Here is a 24,063-nt window from a genome sequence, read left to right as displayed (position 1 = left end):
TTATAGCCGTGGACTGAAATATTATGGCTCTAATTAAATACAAACGATCATTGGTAATGTGAATTGTGGATTAGTATGAAAATTGCTTTCAATTGGTGCATTGACTAAGAAGTGACACTTGCTTATTGCTAATTTTAAATAAATAGTGGATTAACAGTACTAATTTAAGTGGCAAATCAACAATTGCCTTTGCCCGACGGGTACAATTGCTCTTAGGAGAATACATCACTGACATTGCACTACTCGGTTCTGTGTGGTTTTCGAAACCGATAACCCGGTTTTAATTTCTCATTGTCAGTTCGGTATGGTTTTAGCTTGTTCGACTCACATTTTAGGTTCACCTTAACCATTAATTAGAGTTCTATCATCCTTACATGTTGGCCAATAGCAACCAACACTGTAAGAACAACAAACAAAAAAACAGGAACCAAATTCCAAATTCAAAATGCCGCAACTGCTAATTCCAACTCACTATTAAACTTATGTTAATGTATATGGGATTTTTTTTTTTTTTTTGAGAGCTAATGTATATGGGATTAATATAGGGCATATCACAGTAATTGTAAGCGATGTCGTTTCCTGCTCATAACTTGTTTTTTTTTTTTTTTTTTTGTGGTAGTATATTGGGTCCTTTTGTGTTGGGTCTTCGAAACTACATATTTAAACTATTGAATCGCAGCTGATATTGTGCACCAGGAGTCCATCTCCTGACTGCTATTCATATTTATGTGAAAGTTCTCGACTGCTGTTCATATTTATGTTCTGGGTTTACTTCAGCCTTTGAGAAACCTCCTTCAGTTTGGTCTACGAGTTTGCTTATTATTCAGAAGAAGCAAGAAAAAAGATTGTATTCAGGCAAAAGTTTGAATCTTTATTCAAGCTTGCTGTGAATTGGGTGATTGGGCAATCTGGGTCTCTTGTTGATAATCTGTTTAAGGTGAGAACCTGCCATTTCTCTAAAGATTGTTACTTTGTCATTAGTTTCTTCGTTTGTTTTGAGCAACCAATCAATGTGGCTAATGCATTGCTTTGTGTGATTGTAGGATTTGGAATAGTTTGATTCTTGATTTCAGAGACTTAGGAATGGCGTGGAGAGAGCTTAGCAGAAAGGTAACTTTTCAAGTCGCAAATGATTGCTTAGTTAATCTGGAGTTTAGTTTTTGTAGAGAAATGCTGCAACCCCAATTTCCTGAAAGTGCTTTTGTTTTTGGTTTCACTCGGTTCTGAGTTTATGTCAGCCAGTGTGCAAATAGCAGTTGCTGATTTGGAATGTTGGATTGTCCTATAACCTTGTTTTTCTCATTATTTAGTGTGCACACTGCTTCGTTATTTTTGTTAGCTTAGCTAGAATGGCTACTCAAAACTCTTTTAGGTGAAAAAGGATAGCTACTCTCTTTCCCATTTTATGAAAGATAAGTTTTCGAGTTGGGTGATGGTGAGTAGGATTTTTTAATGATGAGTGTGATCTCGTTTTGGCTGGTTTGTTTTCTTCAGTCGTTAACACTGGCATGGATTTCTCGTTGCAGGGCATATGTGCCAGTGTAAATACTGATTTGACTTCAAGACTACGAAGATGTGCAGCGGGATTCACTTCTGTATCTAATGTTGATGATGTAGTAAGATCAGTTTCGTGCACGCCAGGTAAACCGAGTTTGCTCAAGGAAAACCTTTTTTGGTTATTTCAGTATTGTAGTTTAATTTTATAGTCTATATTTCCATATTTTTCTTTACAATTCAATTTACATCAACAGATCCCTGATTTCATATAGATCATTTTCATGGCCTTTGGCTTTTCAGAACTTGTTCCTATCATTTTAACCACATAATCGTGCATAGTTTCATTTTCCAATTAGAAGAGAATCAATGTCCAAAAAAGGGTTGTTTTGTTGCATATTACATATTGGACATTTTGCTGAGTAGTAACGAAATAGAATGCCATTCTCATATCTATACTTTTGTGCTGCAGAGCCCTCATTTAAATTTAAGTCACGAAAGCTTGGTTATGGTGATACAGTGATACAAGACTCCCAAAAACGGTAAGTTTACCTGACTGTTTCTTTCTGGTTGTGTGCTTATAGAGTCCTTGAGATCTAGGCTTGTCTATTGCAGTAATGCTTGTTAGAAAGTTTTCTTTTCATTTTCAGATATGCTAATCGCAACCTTTTATGGTGGAAACTTTCTTGCATAGATTCTATCATGGGCAAAAAGGGGATGACCAGTCATTCGGTTTAAAACCTCCCAAGAGAGAAAAGTTTGTAAAGAGGGACAATAAGTCCCAGCCTCCTGTTGATGCTCCATATGTGCCTCCCAAACCACAAAGAACTACCAAGGCCATGCTAGATAAGACAATTGAGATTTTTGAAGGTATGACAATTGATGAACTTGCCAAGCGCACTGGAAAGCCGACATCTACTCTGCAAACCATTCTTACAAATGTTGGAGAAAAGGCTGACTCAGAGTTTGATACTCTCAGCATCGACATTGCAGAGCTGGTTGCAATGGTAATTCACCTTCATATTACTAAATATTATTACTGGGTTTTACTCGTTAGCAATGGCCTGTCTTCAATCTCCAAAAAAAAAAAAAAAAAAAAACAATATATTATTCATATTGTCCTCTAACATGGTAAAGTGTGTTTGAATATATCCAAAGTGAAAATTTGCTTCCAAAAGCCACTCGTGTCTTCTCAGTGTTTGGGATAGGAGGGCATACGGGGTTTTTTTTGTTTATATCAAATCATGCTAGTGAATTTGTTGTTGCTGTTCCCAAAACAATCTGTGGTAAAGATGTATTTTCCAGCACACCAATTGTTTATTGTGACATTCCCATCATTGAGCACCATAATTCATATTGCACATTTATGCTTGATGCTATACACATTGTTTATAGTTCTCATCTCAGATACAACTTTTACTTGCTGCTCATATATTCTTTCCCTTCAATGGCAACTGTGTACATGTATTCTGCATTTTGGTTCCGTAAGAAGGTTTACTAACTCTGCATTTATTTGTAGGAAGTTGGGGTCAATGTGAGGAGGCTGCACTCCAATGAAGGTACAGAAATTCTACCTCGACCTCCAGTTGTAACAGTCATGGGACATGTTGATCATGGGAAAACTTCACTTTTGGATGCTCTACGTCAGACATCTGTGGCTGCCAAAGAAGCAGGAGGCATTACTCAGCATGTTGGTGCTTTTGTTGTTGCCATGCCATCTGGAGCATCAATTACATTTCTCGACACCCCTGGTCATGCAGCTTTTAGTGCTATGCGAGCTAGAGGGGCTGCTGTCACGGATATAGTTGTGCTCGTTGTAGCTGCAGATGATGGGGTGATGCCTCAGACTCTTGAAGCCATGGCCCATGCTAAGGCAGCTAACGTACCAATTGTTGTTGCAATTAATAAATGTGATAAACCAGCTGCTAATGCAGAAAAAGTAAGAATCCAGCTTGCGTCAGAGGGCTTGCTGCTAGAGGATATGGGTGGGGATGTCCAGGTTGTTGAGGTTTCAGCTATGACGAAGAGTGGATTAGATAACTTGGAGGAGGCTTTGCTTCTCCAGGCTGAGATGATGGATCTGAAAGTTCGCGTTGATGGACCAGCTCAAGCGTATGTGGTGGAGGCAAGACTTGATAGGGGAAAGGGTCCATTGGTTACTGCAATAGTGAAAGCAGGTACTTTAGTTTGCGGGAAATATGTGGTTGTGGGCTCTGAGTGGGGTAAAATCAGGGCTATTAGGGACATGGCAGGGAAATTGACAGAGCGGGCAACACCTGCAATGCCAGTTGAGATTGAAGGCCTGAAAGGACTTCCAAGGGCTGGAGATGATATCATTGTTGTGGAATCTGAGGAGCGAGCTAGAATGCTTAGTGCAGGGAGGAAAAGGAAATTCGAGAAAGATAGGCTATTGAAAGTTGTTGATGGGAGGGTAGACGATTCAGAAATAGAACCATCAGATGAGGCACCCAAGCGGGTTGAATTGCCTATAATAGTAAAAGGGGATGTGCAGGGTACTGTCCAAGCTGTTACAGATGCATTAGGGAGTTTAAATAGTCCTCAGGTATGCCACGAGATTCTAAATGATTAAAATGCCACCATATACATTACTGTATGCTCCCTATGCAGTCCTGCTAATGTGTTCAATTTTACTCGTTGATCAGGTTGATGTTTTGCCAGGTTTTCATGCAATGTTATGAGAATTATCTATTCTTTATAAAAATTCTTGTCCTTGCAGAAATGAACGCACTCTAAAATGTTTTCTGATTTGCAATGCCTTTGCTAAATAGTATCTATTATATTCTTTATGCTAAGTTGCCAGCTGTCTTCTCTCTTTGTTCTTGACGACTCTGCAATTCTTTTCCAGGTTTTTGTGAATGTAGTTCATGTTGGTGTTGGGCCTCTGTCTCAGTCTGATGTGGACTTGGCACAAGCCTGTGGTGCATGTATTATTGGATTTAACATCAAGCCCCCACCCAGTTCAATCAGTTTGGCTGCATCTCGAGCCAATATCAAGGTACTAATCTCTTTTCTCTCTCTATTATTCATTTTCCAAGCTGTTAGGTTCACCCTTTTTTCACGCGTATTCATAGGAAATGAACATCTATTCTGTATACAGTTTTGGGCTTGCAGCATTGGGGTTTAAATTTCATCAACCTAAATCTATATTTTTTATTATTATTGTCAATGGCTTAGATAATGCAACACCGTGTGATCTATCGTCTTCTGGAGGACATTGGGAACTTTATAGTTGAGAAGGCCCCTGGGACTACTGAGACCAAGGTTGCTGGGGAAGCTGAGGTTCTAAGTATTTTTGAACTTAAAGGAAGGAGCAAGTCTAAGGGACCTGATGTGAAGATTGCCGGATGCCGGGTGGTTGATGGTTTTGTCACCAAATCAGCAACCTTGAGGCTTCTTAGGAGTGGAGAAGTTGTATTTGAGGGATCATGTGAATCTCTCAAGCGGGAGAAACAGGATGTGGACACGGTAAAGAAGGGGAGTGAGTGTGGACTGGTGATCCAAAATTGCTATGATTTTCAGGTCGGTGACATGGTTCAGTGCTTGCAGCAAGTTGTAAGGAAGCCCAAATTCATTTCATCTGAGAGTGGTGCTGTTCGAATAGAGTGTTGATCCGTCGATCACTTTCTCAATAGTAATATGCTGAAGTATACGACCTAAAATTTTGATTGTTTGCTTGGCATCTCAATAACTAGATGATGTTCTTGTACCGTTAGTCCATAAAGCTTTGGGTTCATATGGAGAGTTCAATTGGTCATCCAACTGCATTCTTGAGCAGCTTTAGTTCCCTTGTTTTATATAGGCACCAATTTTGGGAGATATAAGTGGATTCATCTGCTTAGAAACATCATACTAATCATCTGTTGTACCATAGAGAAACTGCTGATTATTAATGCAACTAGGGTCGTGGAATGATGGAAATATGTGCCCTCTTTTTGTACGATTTCCTATCAGAAGCATTTCATTGGTGGTCTAGCTCTCGTAAAAGTAGATTTCAGATCAGCAGCAACACCACTCTGTAAAGTAGACATCAAGTTTTAACTAACACCGCCCCATCTGCTTATAAACAAGTGAGCAACACGAGTTAGATAGCCACATGATGGTACCCACTCTGCAGCTTTTCTACTGGGGATTGAGGAATGTCACAACAAACAAAGAAGACAAAGTGATGGGATCTGTGTCTTGTTTCTCCAAGTATTATACACTTTCTGGGTGTGTATGAGGTTGAATATGAACAGTGTATGGTCATGGTCTTGGGTTCCAACGAAGTGAAGAAGGGTAGGTGTCATGTATATATTAGGAGCTATAAAAAGGTCAGGAGAGTGCATATTAGCTGGCATGGAAGATTTGGCTTAATGGGAATTCATGAATGCATCTCATATAATCTGTCATGCTTTGTTAAATACCCTCACAATCATACGTCGAGGACTCTGGGAGCTACAAGCACTCTGATTAGTACTCTGTGAACTCCATGCAAAGTACGTAAAGCTTCTCAAACCTTTTCTATTTTGCTTCCACAACAATTTCCGAAGTTCTATAGTATTCTGAAGTGTCATACTTTTTCATTTTCTTGTCACACTGTTACGTACCGATTACTTTTTCTATAACCTGCATGCAGCAATTTTCAGTGAATTTGATTTCTAGTTTAATCAATCTAGTATCATGTTGATTGTATGCATTCACTACTTGTTTGTGGCTCGTTTGACAATCAACTGAGCAAGTCCCTTAAACTCGAGAACTATCTTGATCTTACCAGTCACCATCCCTCCAGTAGCTTTGTAGGGTTACGTCAGTACCACAACAAGAGTTCGACACTGATCACCATGCTCTTTGGTGCCTCAAAAGAACTATTAGCATCTAGAATCTTTGTTCTGACTGTTAGGTGTGTTCAGTAGGACTATCTGATATCTTGTTGGGAAGAGAACAAAATAGACTTATAGACATGAGTTTAGTGGTTGTTTTTCTTCTGGCAAATAGACATTTCTGATGTGACATTGAATCATCTTTTAATTCAATCTGTATGGTATTGAAATTGAGCTACTAGATCTCTGATGGTAATGGATTTTTTAATTCAAGTGAGCTCTTCGACATGTGCTATAGGAGTGTACATCTTTTCTATTTATCACAATTTTAGGATCTCGATTCATTTTGTTTCCCAAAGAGCTTACTTGCTCTCCTGCTTTCACTACACCCAAATCAATATCTTCTGGAACAGGAGCTACTTCATTGATAATGCAGACTTGCACTATTGGAGACTTGTATACCTAATTATAAATAATCGTTTTTTGAGGTAAAGATCAATTGCGATGGTTGAAAATTCATCAATGAGAATAGACAGCAAGGCAACCAGGAGCTCCAAATTTCTGTTTGTTTTTGTTGTTGAAAGAAAACGCTGCCTAATCTTTCAGAAATCTATACACAGTTGTATGCTCATATCATGCACGATGTTTAATACATATGCAATCTTAATAAAGATCACGATTGTATTAGTCAATTCAATGTAGTACTATCATGTGGTTTTGCTCCGTTGTATTATATAGTCTTCTATACGTCTCTTCAGAAGACTATATACGGTCTAAACTTGATACATAACTAAAAGATTACGTATGAAAACAGAAGTGAGTTACGGATTGGTAGGTAGGTTCAGTTGATTTTCCAAATAGAGAACACGGTAGACTGGTTCTGAAAATGACTCAGAGGAAGACAAAGCTATCCTGGTTTTTTGATGGCAATAAAACGTAGTGTGTATTCCTTTTCTGCATGACAAGCTGAGGAGACCCCCAAGAGACCCCCAAAAAAATCAAGCAAGCAGTTCAAGCAAAGAGATCCAAGTCATCCAAGTGTGGTTGCAATTATTATATATACATGTTGCAGCTTGTTCTTCCAGGAAAGAAGTATTATATGAACGCGTGATTCACACCAGGGCTTTCTGGAGATCTTAGAGTTAATGAAAAATATGGGTTAGTGTTAACAAGTGAGTTGGCCTAATCAGTGTGTATAATTGAGTCATTGACTTTTGTAGGAGTTTTTTCATGCATGGCTTCAAAAGCAAGTTAGGTACACACTATGATCATAGTGAGACTAGAGTGAGATCTTCTGGGTTTCTTCAAGTTGAATCTTATATTTACATGTTTTCGCTGTCGTAGCTTTTACACATATGTTTGGTAATTGCTTCTGTCCTTTCCAACTTGGTGAAAACTTCATATCCCCCTTTCATTTTGTGAAGAGTAAGGTACTTAGCTATCAAATTATGTTTGAGTATCTGTCTCAGTTCATATGTTTGGTTCCTTTATCTGTTTCTAAGTTATTTGTTTTTTGTAATTGTGCAGATTTTGTACATAACTGAGACACATTATGGCTGAAGATGCTTTGAACACACCTCTGTTGGGTAGAGAATCGGATACTGCTGGTGAAATCACTTCAAATGACAATGTTACTCCTTATGCTAAAGCTGGTTTACTTAGTAGAATGTCATTCTGGTGGTTGAATCCATTACTAAAGAAAGGAAAGGGAAAGATTCTTGAGAATGAAGATATACCACAGCTGGGAGAAGCTGATCAAGCTCGAACATTGTACTTGATGTTTAAGGAGCAAGTGCAGAAAAGGAAGGAAAGCAGTTCTTCTGATGATGACCCTTCTATTTTGTCCACAATTTTTTTCTGCCAGAGGAAAGCTATTTTGGTTTCTGGTATCTTTGCACTCATCAAGGTTCTCACACTGACGAGCGGTCCACTGTTTCTCAGGGCCTTCATAAGGGTCGTTGAAGGAGAAGCGGCTTTTGAAGGTGAAGGTTATGCTTTGACTGCTGGTCTCTTTGTGGTTAAAGTTGTGGAGTCATTGTCCGAGAGACAATGGTTCTTCAGAACTAGACTTATTGGTCTCCAGGTAAGATCATTGATATCAGCAGCAATTTATCAGAAGCAATTAAGACTCTCAAATGCTGCCAAGATGACTCATTCTCCTGGTGAGATAGTGAATTACGTGAGTGTGGATGCTTACAAAATCGGTGAATTTCCATTCTGGTTTCATCAGATATGGTCCACTAGTCTCCAGTTGCTTCTTTCATTACTGATCTTTTACTACTCTGTGGGGATAGCAACTCTTGCAGCTATAACTGTAATCGTATTGACCGTGGTGGGAAGCTCTCCATTAGCAAAGTTGCAGCATGAGTATCAAACTAAGCTCATGGGAGCACAGAACAAGAGGTTGAAGGCCATTACAGAAGCGCTTTCCAATATGAAGATTTTGAAGCTGTATTCTTGGGAGACGAGTTTCAAGAAAGTCATCGAAGGGTTGAGAACTGAAGAACTCAAATGGATTGCAAAAGTACTGGAACAAAAGGGATATTACAATGTTCTATTCTGGTCATCTCCTATTGTGGTAGCAGCTGTCACTTTTTGGACATGCTACTTACTTGGATTTACACTCTCAGCTAGTAGTGCTTTTACATTTCTAGCAACTTTGCGTATTGTTCAGGAGCCAATCAAGCTGATCCCTGATGTTTTTGGAGCATTTATTGAAGCCAAGGTTTCATTCTCTCGGATCATGAAGTTCCTTGATGCACCAGAGTTGGAGCATAGAGATACAAGGAAACAGATCACTGACAAAGAGGCCGAGCATTCCATTTTGTTTAAAACCTTTGAAATTTCATGGGATACTAGTGCTACAAAGGCCACATTGAGGGACATCAATTTGGTGGTAAAACCAGGAGAAAAAGTTGCTATTTGTGGAGAGGTTGGCTCAGGCAAATCAACCCTTTTAGCTGCAATTCTTGGTGAAGTTCCACGAATCAATGGTGTTGTAAGTAATCATTCATCTCTAAATTATCATTCAGTTATCATAGATGGGATAGCCCTAATTAGAACTTAAATTACAGGTTGAAGTATATGGCACAATAGCATATGTATCTCAGTCTGCATGGATCCAAACAGGAACTATACAAGAAAATATACTGTTTGGAACTCCCATGGATCATGTAAGATATCGAGAAACACTTCAGAAGTGTTCCTTAGTAAAGGACCTTGACATGCTTCCATTTGGGGATCGCACTCAGATAGGAGAAAGAGGTGTCAATCTAAGTGGTGGGCAGAAGCAGCGCATTCAACTTGCGCGTGCACTCTATCAAAATGCTGATGTCTACCTCTTAGATGATCCTTTCAGTGCAGTTGATGCCCATACCGCGACCAGCCTGTTCAATGTAATCATAACTTTCTTATCAACCTTGTAATGTTGTTGCCCTTTTTCACCAATGATTAAAGGTAATGTCAATAATTTTCAGGAATATGTCATGGGAGCTCTGGCTGAGAAGACGGTTCTGCTTGTGACACACCAAGTTGACTTCCTTCCGGCTTTTCATTCAATCTTGGTATATTGTCTATTCTGTTACTTTGAATATGTGCTATATGAGTTTGATGCTTTAGTCCCTTTGGCATATATGCGGTATGTTAGTGTGTATATTTTTTCTTCACAGTTGATGTCTTCGGGGAGAATTTTAAAAGCGGCGCCTTATGATGAGTTGCTAGCTTCTTGTCAAGAGTTCCAAGACCTTGTAAATGCAAACAATGACACTGCTGGTTCCGAGAGGCCAACTGAAAATGCTTCTACTGGGAAACATAAATCATCTACAAAGGAAATTGATAAAGTAACTACTGAGGTACAGCTACAAGAGTCTGCAGGGGATCAATTGATTCAGAAAGAAGAGAGAGAAACCGGAGACATTGGTTTCAAGCCATACATTCAGTATTTGAAGCAGGGGAGGGGATTTTTCAACTTCTCCTTGTCAATTTTTCTGTACTCGATGTTTATAGTTGGACAGTTACTTCAGTTTTATTGGTTGGCATTGAACCTTCAAGATGATAGTGTATCCAGAGTCAAACTCTTTGCAGTTTATTCTGTGATCATGGCTGTCATGATAGCATCTTTGCTCATTCGATCTTTCTTTATAGTAGATTTAGGAGTAGGAGCAGGAAAGTCCATTTTTTCGACACTACTAAACTCTCTTTTCCGAGCACCAATGTTGTTTTATGACTCAACACCTGTGGGAAGAATCCTTAGTCGGGTAAGACTTGAGGTTTTCATTTCAGAACTTTAAAATATGCTTTCTAGTGACCTTATGGAACTTACATTTGCACTTCTTCTTTCATTTAGGTGTCATCGGATATGAATATCATCGACCTTGAAGTAGCTTTCAAGTTGATAATTGCTGTTGGGGGAACCTTGAACACATACAGCATATTTCTAGTACTGGTTTATCTTACTTGGCCCATGGTGTTTCTAGTTGTCCCCACAATCTACATCACTATGCTCTTTCAGGTATTACACTAAACCGAATCCTTTCAGATATTCTAATTGAAGTTTTTCATACGATGATTTTTTTTTCTCCAAATAGAACTACTACATGGCTTCTGCAAAAGAGTTGATGCGAATGAATGGCACAACTAAGTCTGCACTTGCAAGCCAGCTGGCTGAATCTATTGCTGGAGCCCTGACAATCAGAGCTTTCAGACAGGAGGACAGATTATTCACAAAGTACTTGGACTTTATTGATGTAAATGCTAGCACAGACTTCAATGGTTTTTCCACAAATGAGTGGTTGATTGAACGCCTGGAATTGCTATGTGCTATTGTTCTCTCAGCCGCAGCACTTGCCATTACTTTAACACCGTATTCCTCTTCTTCCTCTGGTAAGTAAACATAAACTCCTGTATACATTTCATGTAACCAGACATATGATACAGTGTTTAACATGTTGCTTAATATTTTGACAGGGTTTATTGGGATGACGTTGTCATATGGTCTCTCCTTAAATGTATTCCTCGTAATTTCTGTCAAATTTCAGTGCATGCTAGCAAATTCAATTATTTCTGTAGAAAGGGTAGAACAATACATGCATATTCCGAGTGAAGCCCCAGAAGTAATAGAAGACAACCGACCAATGGAAAATTGGCCTACTGTTGGCAAAGTGGAAATACTTGATTTAAAGGTTAGCATTTGTTACTTGTTAGTATTATTCTGAAGTTTAGAACTGTAAGAACAACTGGACTAGTTTATGAGATTGAAAACTCATGCAGGTAAGATATAGGCCCAATGCTCCTCTCGTTCTTCGTGGGATAACTTGCACAATCGAAGGAGGGTACAAAGTTGGAATTGTTGGCCGGACTGGAAGTGGAAAGACAACTCTTATCAGCATTTTGTTTAGACTTGTAGAGCCTACAGAGGGAAAGGTCATTGTAGATGGATATGATATTTGCACAATCGGACTTCATGATTTAAGATCATGTTTTGGGATCATCCCTCAAGATCCAACTCTATTCAGTGGGTCTGTGAGGTTCAATCTAGACCCCCTATCGAAGCATACTGATCATGAGATATGGCAGGTATGGTTTTCGCATATATACCAAGATGAAATTGTAATGTTGAAGTCTGTTATCAGCAGGCTTATAAAACCAACCATTTGAACTGAATATGAGTCAAAATTAAGTATATTTTCTAAGTTTCATCAGAATTGAACAAACCAACCGAATATACTCATATTCGGTAACTATCTTTTAGTATATTCGGTAACTATCTTTTGCTGACTGAAACCATCTTTTCTTTCTGTGTTAAAGGTGCTTGAGAAATGTCAGTTACGAGAGGCCATTCAAGAAAAAGCAGAGGGCCTGGATTCTTTAGGTATGAAATTTGTGTATTACTGCTTTTGAGGGTTCCATAAGTAAACCACATTCTGACAATTGTTCTGTTTGGGGTTCAGTTGAACAAGATGGAACAAATTGGAGCATGGGACAGCGACAACTGTTCTGTTTGGGGCGTGCTTTGTTGAAGAGGAGCCGAATACTAGTTCTTGATGAAGCCACTGCATCAATGGACAATGCAACAGACGCTATTCTTCAGAAAACTATAAGAACAGAATTTGCTGACTGCACTGTAATAACAGTGGCACATAGAATACCAACTGTGATGGACTGCACCAAGGTGCTTGCTATTGCTGATGGTAAGTGTTACATTCCCATCCGGGATGATCTAACTAAACAAAACTTTGTATATTGTCCTGTACTTTTAAGTAATACTTTCTCTTTCTTTCTCAAAACTTGCTAAATTTCATTGACAGGTAAACTGGTAGAGTATGATTCGCCAAAAAAGCTGATGAGCAATGAAGGATCATTATTCGGGCAGCTTGTCAAGGAATACTACACTCGTTCTGCCAATGTCGGTATATATCCACTGTGAAGATTGATTCTGAAAGGTATTGGGGTGTTCTTCATTCTTTTGTACATCTCTGCATTATTGGCAGCATCCGATTTCGAATTCTTCAAAATCTTGTTGAGTTAGAATGTAATAATTAAGTTGCTGCATTATTTACAAGCTAATAAAAGAAATGCTCAAGAGCCTTTCATTGCCTGGGGAATATTTTCTTCCCCCCTTCAAGACTAGTCATCTCTCATAGAATATGAACAATAACACTTAAATTCCTTCAAGCCTCGAAGCAACTAATATAATCTGGTAATCTGGCTATAGTAATAATGGCTGAACAATAAGGTTTGTCAGTCTGTTGAATGGTGGTTAAACCCACTAACCTGTTCCTATAAATTAGGTTTAGAATCAAAATGAGACCATGTCACCCATAATGACAATAAGAGAAGACAAATTCTCGTTTGAATCCAACTATAGCTATCAGAGATAAATCTAATCTTGGCCTTACTTGAAGTAGAAGCAAACGCCTCCTTCGGGCTAGATAGTGGCATGACAGTACTACCCTCTCTCTCTCTCTGGGGATCAGATTGCAGATATCTTCACCAAAGGCCCCTCTCTGAGCAACCCTTCCACCTTCTCCGGTCAAATCTCGTCTCTCTGGATTGTCAGATTTTCAGGGAACGTTAGACCTCCATAACTATTCGTTATCCGTCATTATTATTCAATGTATAGCTGATGTTAGACTACTCTCCTCTTAGTTGGGCTCAAGTTTTTTCTTTGAACTTGGGCCTAATGTGAGACCTAGAGCACAAACACTTAGGCCTCTAAAATTTTATGTTTAAACTTAGGATACAAGTGGTTTCACGATAAAGTGTTGAGTTTAAATTTGGGACCTAGGACTTATTTTAGTTCGGTACCAATTTTTTTCTTGTAATCAATACATACGAGGAACTGTCGGGATTATTGATCGAAGGTTGTCAGCGAGTATTTTAAGGTTGTGAAAAAATTTATTGTTAGTATTTTATTAGTTTACTCCCCCCTGAGCTTCACTTAATAGGTGAGTTGTATACGTTTTAGCGGTGTCTTTTTCTGACAGCATGGCGGGTCACTGTGTAATATTGGTTTGTGCTTATTGAATAAAATCGTCTGATCTCCTTTCATTATAAAAAAAAAAAAAAAAAAAAAAAAAAGGGAAACTACTCTCCTCTTTGTTAGTCATGATTACACATTTACATTTCATACCATACTTATCCACTTCTTGTACTTACATAAACCCGTCTCAAAGAGATGAATAAACAACCAAAGGTTTAAGGTTTATATATATATTGTCTGACAGAATCTCCAAATCACATAAGCATTGTCCAAGATAGTAGGTAAGATCTGGAATATATTAGAGATCGATGACCTTTTTTTGTTGTTAATTTTCAAATTGGTAAAGGTTGTTGTCTTTTATAGACTCCAGATATCTCATGTGGTTGAACACACCATACAATCAGAAAATGAAACTCCATAAAGCCCCAAGAGATCATAGGATGAAAAGCAAAAGTTACAAATTGAAAATCTAAACTCATACCAAGTTGCCAACAATTTTATAATACTGTCACCTTTCTATAGGTACCAGATAGTGTTTTAAAACCTGTATGCAGCAAATTTTGGTGAATTTGATACATAGTTTAATCAATCTCGTATCTTGTTTATAGTATCACTGTATGTATTCAATAGTTCAATACTGTACGTTTGTTCTTCATGCGACGATCAACTGACAAGTAATGAAACTGGAGAATTACCTAGTCCCCAAATTCTTCGTTTCCCCATAGCCTGCGAGTTTGAGCACAGATATAGTTTGGTAGATTCACCATGCTCCTCTGTGTGCAACTGTGCATTCAAGCACTATGAGCATCTGTTGCATGTTTTATACGAGTGGTTGTGTTGCCGTCTGACTTGTTGGGAAATGATCATCAGGTTTTACATGCGAGGCCTGATTGACCAAGTCGAACCACACAACTATTATATCCAATTATAACTATTTCACTGATCTCATGCATAAAACTACCCCGTCTTTGGAGCTAGCGCTGCTAGGCTGCAAAGTCATGAATGCATGAAAGGACAGCTAGCAGGGACAAAGACGCCGTTAGGTGCAGAATATTAATTAACAAAGATCCAAATTGCATTATTCAACTCATTCTAATATTTTTGTATGCATTTTAGCTCCATGATTATATATAGGTATAGTCTTCTATAAATATTTTTTATTTTTTTTCTCAGTGAGATGGTCTTCTATATGGGGTTTAAAATTGATTTACGTACAGTAGGGCGTGAAACTCGAGGTCCAAGAGTTAATGAGAAACCTGGGATTGATGTTACGAAGTGATTTATATGCACGTAATTGAGGCTCTGAGACTATTCTATGATCTATGTTATGCATGGATTCAAAAGAAAGTTGGACACTGCTCTTTGTGGGGTTTAAGTAAGATTTTCTGGGTTTTTTCCAGCAGATTTTATGTTTGGTTTAATGGATGCTATCCTTTCCAACTTGGGTGAAAGCGTCATATCCACTTCAATTTGTGAAGAGGAAGGTACTCAGCTATATAACCATGTGCTTAAGTATCTATGTTGGTATCTATTTCTCTCTATATTATGATTATTTTCTGTTGTTGGATCTCAACTCCTATACTAAAAACCATGGATTTCAGATGCAGTTCCTTTATGTATTTTCAGATACAAATTCTTCTTTCTTGTAATTGTGCAGACTTTGTACATGTATAGCTGATACACATCATGGCGGAAGGTTTCTGGATCTTGTTCTGTGATTGTTCAACTGAGTCCAGAAGTGATTGCGGTTCCAACATTGCAGCTATTATCGATCCAGATTCATGTATCAACAATATTGTGGTCGTTGCGGTTGATATCTTGCTTCTATTCGTCTTGTTTTGTATCTTCATTTATAGAACATTATCAAAGAAGGTTATAGCATCATCACAGTCGTACACCTTGTCTACTGTGTCAATTGTTTCGGCCACTTTCAATGCCTGTTTGGGTTTGGCCTACTTGGGTTCTGCGATATGGAAAACGGTTGAGAAAGTAAATACAGATCAGAGTTTTTTACCTCTACATGGATGGATTGTGTTTTTCTTTCAGGGGTTTACTTGGTTGGTGCTGGGACTAACTATAAACCTGAAGAAGCCACACACTCCCCACACTGCAATATCAAAATTTCTTTCAATTTTTGGCTTTTTCGTTGCAGTTTTTCTTTGTGGTTCATCAATTTGGGAAGCTGTTCTTAATGAAGCAGTGATTGTTTTGAACATTCTTTGTTTGCCTGGATCACTTCTCTTGCTTTTTAGTGCATTTGAGGGAAGCAATGTTGCTAAAGATGATGCACAAGATGATGCTTTGGACACACCTTTACTGAGTACAGAATCGGATATTGCTGGTAATATCACATCAAATGAAAACGTTACTCCGTTTGCTAAAGCTGGTTTGTTTAGTGTAATGTCATTTTGGTGGTTGAATCCATTAATGAAAAAAGGAAGGGGAAAGATTCTTGAGAATGAAGATATCCCACATCTGCGACAAGCTGATCAAGCACGAACATTGTATTTGATGTTTAGGGAGCAAATGCACAAAAGGAAGGAAAGCGGTTCATGTGATGATGACCCTTCTATTTTGTCCACAATTTTTTTCTGCCAGAGGAAACCTATAATAATTTCTGGTATATTTGCGCTCATCAAGGTTCTCACACTTACCAGCGGTCCTCTATTTCTGATGGCCTTCATTAGTGTCGTTGAAGGAGAAACAGCTTTTGAAGGTGAAGGTTATGCACTGACAGCTGGTCTGTTTGTGGTTAAAGTTCTGGAGTCATTGTCGGAGAGGCAATGGTTCTTCAGAACTAGACTTATTGGTCTCCAGGTAAGATCATTGATATCAGCAGCAATATATCAGAAGCAACTAAGACTCTCAACTGCTGCCAAGATGAGTCATTCTCCTGGTGAGATAGTGAATTATGTGAGCGTGGATGCTTACAAAGTCGGTGACTTTCCATATTGGTTTCATCAGATATGGTCTACAAGCCTTCAGCTGTGTCTGTCTTTGATTATTGTTTACTTCTCTGTTGGAATAGCAACTCTTGCAGCTCTAATTACACTCATATTGATTGCGCTGGCAAGCTCTCCATTGGTCCAGATGCAGCATCTGCATCAAACAAGGTTCATGGCAGCTCAAAATAAGAGGCTGAAGGCCATAGCCGAAGCACTTTCAAATATGAAGATCTTGAAGCTGTATTCTTGGGAGACAAATTTCAAGAAAGTCATAGAAGGTTTAAGAGCAGAAGAATTCAAATGGATAAATAAAGTTCTGTTACGAAGGGGGTATTTTATCACTTTGTTCTGGTCATCTCCTATTTTGGTATCAGCCGTTACCTTTTGGACATGCTACTTCCTGGGATTTACACTCACTGCTAGTAATGTTTTCACATTTCTAGCAACTTTGCGTATAGTTCAGGAGCCAATTAGGCTCCTCCCTGATATTTTTGGATCATTTATTGAAGCGAGGGTTTCATTCTCGCGCATTGTTAAGTTCCTTGATGCACAAGAATTGGAAAACAAGGATACAAGGAAAGAGAGTACTGGAATAGAGGCTGAGCATTCCATTTTCATTAGAGCCTCTGAAATTTCATGGGACACTGGTGCAACTAAGGCCACATTAAGGAACCTGAATTTGGTGGTTGAACCTGGAGAAAAAGTAGCTCTTTGTGGAGAGGTTGGCTCCGGTAAATCAACCCTTTTAGCTGCAATTCTAGGAGAAGTTCCGCTGATCAATGGCATTGTAAGTATATATCCTTTTTAAGTAGGAAGTTCTCTGTTGAGTTTCTATAAATGCGGAAGTCGTAATAAAGTTCTGACTGCCTAACTTTTACAGGTTCAAGTGCATGGGAAAATAGCATATGTTTCTCAATCAGCATGGATTCAAACAGGAAGTATACAAGAAAATATTCTGTTTGGATCCACCATGGATCGTGTCAGGTACCAAGAGACGCTTAATAAGTGTTCGTTAGTGAAGGATCTAGAGGTCCTTCCATTTGGAGATCTCACTCAAATAGGAGAAAGAGGTGTAAATCTAAGTGGTGGACAAAAGCAGCGCATTCAACTTGCGCGTGCCCTCTATCAAAATGCTGATATCTATCTCTTGGATGACCCTTTCAGTGCAGTTGATGCTCATACTGCAAGCAGCCTATTCAATGTACTTATTACTTGTACTTGTAACTTTCTGACCAATCATGATACTGTCCATTTTTGTAAACTGCATTTTTATCTAATATGAGAGTTTTCAGGATTATGTCATGGGAGCTCTGGCAAAGAAGACAGTGTTGCTTGTAACACATCAGGTCGACTTCCTTCCAGGATTTAGTTCTATTTTGGTAACTACAGAACTGCTATTTCTCCAGAGTTTCTGTTGAACATCTTTTGTCTAATTTAGGTCGATTATCTTCAACCCATTTACTTTGAAGACCCTTTTAGTTTCGGATGATCTGCCTGCTAAATGTCATTTTTCAAGCAATCACTTTAGGTAATGTATACTTTTTTGTTCATAGTTGATGTCTTCAGGGAAAATTATAAGAGCAGCGCCTTATGAAGAGTTACTAGCCTCTTGTCAAGAGTTCCAAGACCTTGTCAATGCACATAATGACACTGCTGGTTCTGAGTGGCAAGTTGAATATGCTGCTACTAGCAAACATAAATTGCTTACTGAGGAGATTGAAAAGGTTGACACTCAGGCACAGTTGGAGGAATCTTCAGGAGATCAATTGATTAAACAAGAAGAGAAAGAAATAGGAGACATTGGTTTCAAGCCATACATTCAGTATTTGAAGCATAGCAAGGGATTCTTTGACTTCTCCTCATCAATCGTTTTCCACGTGATATTCATACTGGGGCAGTTAATACAGGCTTATTGGTTGGCTTCGAATCTTCAGAATTATAAGGTGTCAAGAGTTGAACTCTACGGAGTTTATTCGGGGATCATGTGTTTCATGTCATTCTGTCTGCTTCTTCGCTGTTTTAAGGTAGTCCATTTAGGATGTGGAGCATCAAGATCCATTTTCTGTACACTATTGAACTCCCTTTTTCGAGCACCAATGCTGTTTTATGATTCAACACCTTTGGGGAGGATACTCAGTCGAGTAAGCTTTTGAAGGTTTCACAACATAGATTAAATGATCTGGTTTCACTTTACATCAACCTACTGGAATTTGCTCATGTCTTATATTGCCTTTCTGTACAGGTATCACTAGATATGAATATCATCGACCTTGAAGTAGCTTTGAAGCTATCAGTAGCTGTTGGGACAACTATGAACGCCTATAGCATCTTACTAGTAATGATTTATCTTACTTGGCCACTCGTGTTTCTGATTATACCGACACTTTATGCTACCTACCGCTTTCAGGTACTACACTAAACCAGCCTTAACTACCACAGCATTTGCACTTCAATGATTTCCTTGCTCACTGTTTACTTTATAATTGGTTTTCTTTTTGACAAATAGAGATACTACTATGCGTCTGCAAAGGAGTTGATGCGAATGAATGGCACGACTAAGTCTGCACTTGCAAGCCATATTTCTGAATCTATTGCTGGAGCAGTGACAATCAGAGCTTTTGGAGAGGAGGAAAGATTTTTCTCCAAAAACTTGGAACTCATTGATGCAAATTCTAGTGCTGACTTTAATAGTTTTTCAACAAATGAATGGTTGATTGGACGTCTAGAACTGCTTTGCGCCATTGTTCTCTCAGCCTCGACACTTGCCATTACTTTGACTCAATTTGGTGCTTCTTCCTCTGGTTAGTATACATTGCCTTCCACCATCCATTTTTTTCCTGAGATTGAATCATATTCATAGTAATCATCTGTTCTTGACAGGATTTGTTGGGATGACACTATCATATGGCCTTTCATTAAATGTATTCCTAGTAATTTCAGTCCAGTTTCAGTGCATGCTAGAAAATTCAATCATTTCTGTAGAAAGGGTAGAACAATACATGCACATTCCCAGTGAAGCTCCAGAAGTAATAGAGGAAAACCGACCTCCACACAATTGGCCTATTATTGGCAAAGTGGAAATATATGACTTAAAGGTGAGCATGATGAATATATAAGCTAAAAATTCTACTCTAAGTGCATGCTGAAACTTGCACATAACATTTAGTGACTTGTACAGGTAAGATATAGGCCAAATGCTCCTTTGGTTCTCCATGGGATAAATTGCTTCATTGAGGGAGGCGACAAAATTGGAATAGTTGGCCGGACTGGAAGTGGAAAGACAACTCTTATCAGTGTTTTGTTTCGTTTGGTAGAGCCTGCAGAGGGCAAGATCATTGTAGATGGCTATGACATTTGTACAATTGGCCTTCATGATTTGAGATCACGTCTTGGGATCATACCTCAAGATCCAACATTATTCAGTGGATCTGTCAGATTCAATCTTGACCCCTTATCAGAGCATACCGATGATGAATTATGGGAGGTAAAGCTTTTATTTTCAGTTATCAAGGAAACAAATCATCTTTCCTTGTTTGTGATGGTTGTTATAAGGAGATTATTACTTGTAGGATGGTTAGTAATAGCTAGCTACAATATATATATATATATATATATATATATATATATATCAGCTTTTGAAAATGTTCAAGCATTATGTATTTACAAGTCAGGTCTCAGGAGTATATTTCATATGTACTAAAAAAAATTCTGTGTCAAAAGGTTCTTGAGAAATGTCAGTTAGGAGTGGCCATCAGAGATAAAGAAGAGGGCCTGGATTCTTTAGGTAAGTAGCTGTTGATCAATTCATGATCTGGCTAGTAGACTAGTAGTGTGTACTAAGAAATGGTGTTGCAGTTGTGGAAGATGGAACAAACTGGAGCATGGGACAGCGGCAGCTGTTCTGCTTGGGGCGCGCTTTATTGAAGAGGAGCCGAATACTAGTGCTGGATGAAGCTACTGCATCGATGGACAACGCAACAGATTCTATTCTGCAGAAAACTATAAGAGCAGAATTTGCAGACTGCACTGTAATAACAGTGGCACATAGGATACCAACCGTGATGGACTGCACTAAGGTGCTTGCTCTTAGCGACGGTAAGCGCCAAAGAACGATGCACTAAACAAAAATTATGTTTCTTATGTATGATATTTGATTTAGGTGTTCAGTTTCTAAATTTACATTATTGACAGGCAAAGTAGTAGAGTATGATGAGCCAATTAAGCTGATGAACAATGAGGGATCACTATTCGGGAAGCTTGTGAAGGAATATTGGTCTCGTTCTGCCAATGCTAGCCAGTAGCATGCACTCAGATAATTGATAGGTTGATTTGATTTTGGTCTTTCATCGTGTAGTACAGCTATGCATGCTAGTTGTTTCATATTTCTTCCCATAGTTCCATTAGCATTGTCATTGATCAAGGTTATTATCACTATTTTGTGAGTTTGGTGATGAGAACTTATTCCAACACAGTTCATGAAAGTTGCTTCTTCATGAGTTTGATCATACATTGCTCATTTTTCTTTCTGTTCATATCATTAAAAAATTTTCCTCGGCCTTTTTTAAAATAACACGAAAAGAAAATTTTGTTACCTAAAAAATGATTCATTCAAGAGCAAAAGAACTACATCAAATAATAAATAACGGCCTTGTAAAACCCTTCACAAGTTTAAATAGGAATAATACCACACTCCATTTACACCATTTAAGTGATTTAACTACTGGACTTGGCAAGTTGGCCTTTGGCAAACTAGAATTGAGGAGAGATACATCCGAAGTGATTGATTTTCACTCAAAAAGAGAGAAAAAGTTTATCGAAAATATGAAAATGAAATGGAAGTCGCAATTCGTTGGGCCAGCCCACAATTGGTTTCTGCCACTAGAAGCCCAAGTTCAACTTTATAGTTTCCGGCTAACAAAGAAGGCGATCCATCAGGAACAAGAACTCTGAATACTAAGCGTCAAGTGATGAACGTAGTCCAGCAGACCCAGGCAGCCATGGACTACCGAAACCCTAACGCATCGAATGATCATGAATCTGATATCGATAGCGATGACCACCTCTTTCAGAGTACATTTCGATCCTTACCATTTTTAGGGTTCTCGATCAACTTTACTATCGTTTTTACTCTTCTGTGCAGATGAAAATATGGCAAGAGTTTTCTTCTGGAACCGAAAATGAATTTAGAAAAAGTAATATTGCTGCTTTGGATCCTCAGTACTGAATATGGTACGTGATCTTGTTAGATATGTATAGCTTCAGGGTGTATATGCATGTGTGATGTATGCACTAGTGACATTGTTAGTTGTCTCTTGTCTTTCTAATATGGTCAGGCCGAGCTAGCTAGCGAACCATATCTGTCTCTTTCTCAAAAAGGACCCAGATCATTTAAAGCCTGGGCCTTCAACGAAGATGGCATGCTTGAACGTACTGACCACCGGCCTCTCCACCCATACCTGTGAGCTAGCTAGGCTGTACGTTATATCTCAGTATCAATCTTTCATTCTTTCTTGTGATTCAAGTTAACAAACGCATTCTCACCTACAAGCCTCTTGTTTTGCTGAGCAACAAAAGGTGAAACAAGCTTTGGCCTAATTTGAACTCAGTCTAAAATGATGAGTTCAACGCTTCTGAATCTGTTATGCCCTGATATATGTGTAAAATTATCATATTACTCTACATTCAATCATTCAATAATTCAGCGTGTTTCTTTCATTCTACGTTGCCCATGATGCGACTTTTACATATGGAATTGTTGTATTCACAATAAATATGATTGACAGGGCTAGGGATCTACTTCAATTCTTGTCCACGATTCTTGTTACTCCATGTATTGTATGTTCCTAAAATCTGTTCTTACTGTCATCTAATAGAAAATGCAACAATATATGTAAGTTCAGCTACCTTTTCTGCTACAACTATGTATCGATTTATCAGCCAAAATAGTAGTTGGTTAAGCCCCTAGAAGCAGCATCATTTTTGCATTGTGAAATTCTTTCCAATCGCGCAACGAGAGTTAAGGACTGTACTTATGTACGCCACCATGTCTCAACTGATTTCTTGATATTATGCTGATCATTCTCCAACAATTTGATCTTTTATACCTTCTGAAGTTTAGTGATTGTTTAACTTGCATAATATCATTCTTGTGGCATTTCTCCCCGTTACTGCTAGCTATCTATTGTCTTCTTGAGTTGAAGAACTGTTGGTTACTTGGATTGTTGAGTCTCTTTCAGTTATTGATATTGCATTAGTGCATATGGAACACATGGTTCCATGGGTTTGCCTTGGTATCATGTTCATACCGTCGTATTGAATGATCCTGATTGTTTGATTGCTGTCAATGTTAAATGGAAGATTTTTTTGGCAATCATGTTATTTATTAGGACCACAATTTTCTGCGTAAGCTCTTAACTAATTGAACACCCACTCGACATGACCAGCAATCTGGCCAGTGATATGGGGTCTTCTTTCCTTATTGATAGATTCACATCCATATACTTTTGATATAACTCACGTTTTGTGTCCAAAGTGTGTGCATAAATATCAGTATCACTAAAGTATTTCTTATATTGACAATTCGTTGGTTCATGATTGGAGTATGTTCAATTTATATATGTTTTCTTAATTCAAAAAGGAATGGTGTAAATTCAATGCAAGGATCTCCTCACCTACAAAAAGAAAAAAAATATTTATTCATGTTTTCTAGTGATCTGTGTATTATGTAAATGAAAAAAAAAACGTAAATTGCTGTCAAAATTGTTTTTTTGTTTCTTCGTTTTGGCAAAAAAATTGTTTGTTTGTTTGGTACAACAGATAACTATAAATCTTCACTTTCATTAGATCTTTGGGTAATTTCTCACTTTAATTCAAAATCTTCATTTTGGTTTCTGCAGAACTGCTGGGAGTACTGTCCAGACAGAACTCTGCCTTATCATGCACTATTTTCAGTTACCAGATATGTTTAATAACTTTTACTCACTCTATCCAAATTAACATGAGTAGGTACTTGGTGGGTGTGGAGTCATTTATATATTTTCCTTTTATCTACTGTTTATATAATGTTTTGGCATTATATATTCATAGAATATATATATATATATAGAGGATGGATGTGAAACGGACGTCTGCACTCCGGCTTAAAGTGCAGAAGTCGTCCGTTCTCCGCCGTCTCACGCCGGCGACGGATTCTCTCCTTCCCGGATGAGAGCACAGGCTTCCAGGACTGTTTCTCTCCTTCCAGGACTGGCTGGCGACAAGTTTTCTGGCCGGATTGAAGTTCTGGACGGAAAACACCATGATTGATCAAGATTGGCCGGAAAAC

The 24,063-nt window shown here is 38.4% G+C and overlaps 2 protein-coding genes and 1 pseudogene across 3 annotated transcripts; all 3 read left to right on the top strand.

Moving 5' to 3' along the window:
- Positions 1 to 791: 791 nt before the first annotated feature.
- Positions 792 to 6,691, top strand: LOC101301489 (translation initiation factor IF-2-like). The gene is made up of 8 exons (XM_004298813.1): positions 792 to 937; positions 1,044 to 1,110; positions 1,527 to 1,641; positions 1,967 to 2,036; positions 2,189 to 2,501; positions 3,014 to 4,057; positions 4,361 to 4,510; positions 4,690 to 6,691. Exons 2-8 carry the CDS (start codon positions 1,084 to 1,086, stop codon positions 5,122 to 5,124), a joined length of 2,154 nt encoding a protein of 717 aa, XP_004298861.1. The 5' UTR covers positions 792 to 937; positions 1,044 to 1,083; the 3' UTR covers positions 5,125 to 6,691.
- A 357-nt stretch (positions 6,692 to 7,048) lies between these two features.
- Positions 7,049 to 12,907, top strand: LOC101301195 (ABC transporter C family member 10-like). Its single transcript, XM_004298812.1, has 12 exons — positions 7,049 to 7,744; positions 7,842 to 9,312; positions 9,389 to 9,709; positions 9,791 to 9,877; positions 9,983 to 10,570; positions 10,660 to 10,824; positions 10,901 to 11,195; positions 11,280 to 11,494; positions 11,583 to 11,888; positions 12,120 to 12,183; positions 12,263 to 12,502; positions 12,620 to 12,907. The coding sequence occupies exons 2-12, from the start codon at positions 7,867 to 7,869 to the stop codon at positions 12,736 to 12,738; spliced, it is 3,846 nt and encodes a 1,281-aa protein (XP_004298860.1). The 5' UTR covers positions 7,049 to 7,744; positions 7,842 to 7,866; the 3' UTR covers positions 12,739 to 12,907.
- A 2,102-nt stretch (positions 12,908 to 15,009) lies between these two features.
- On the top strand, positions 15,010 to 21,055 carry LOC101302270 (annotated as a pseudogene). Its single transcript, XR_184791.1, has 12 exons — positions 15,010 to 15,278; positions 15,452 to 17,526; positions 17,620 to 17,940; positions 18,032 to 18,118; positions 18,293 to 18,880; positions 18,982 to 19,146; positions 19,246 to 19,540; positions 19,620 to 19,834; positions 19,918 to 20,223; positions 20,460 to 20,523; positions 20,595 to 20,834; positions 20,931 to 21,055. The product of XR_184791.1 is annotated as an ABC transporter C family member 10-like (transcript).
- The last annotated feature ends 3,008 nt before the right edge of the window (positions 21,056 to 24,063 follow it).

Source organism: Fragaria vesca, linkage group LG5 (assembly GCF_000184155.1).
Source record: "Fragaria vesca subsp. vesca linkage group LG5, FraVesHawaii_1.0, whole genome shotgun sequence".
Taxonomy (NCBI): domain Eukaryota; kingdom Viridiplantae; phylum Streptophyta; class Magnoliopsida; order Rosales; family Rosaceae; genus Fragaria; species Fragaria vesca.
The sequence above is the reverse complement of the archived record's forward strand: the minus strand, read 5'-3'. Positions and strand labels throughout refer to the sequence as shown.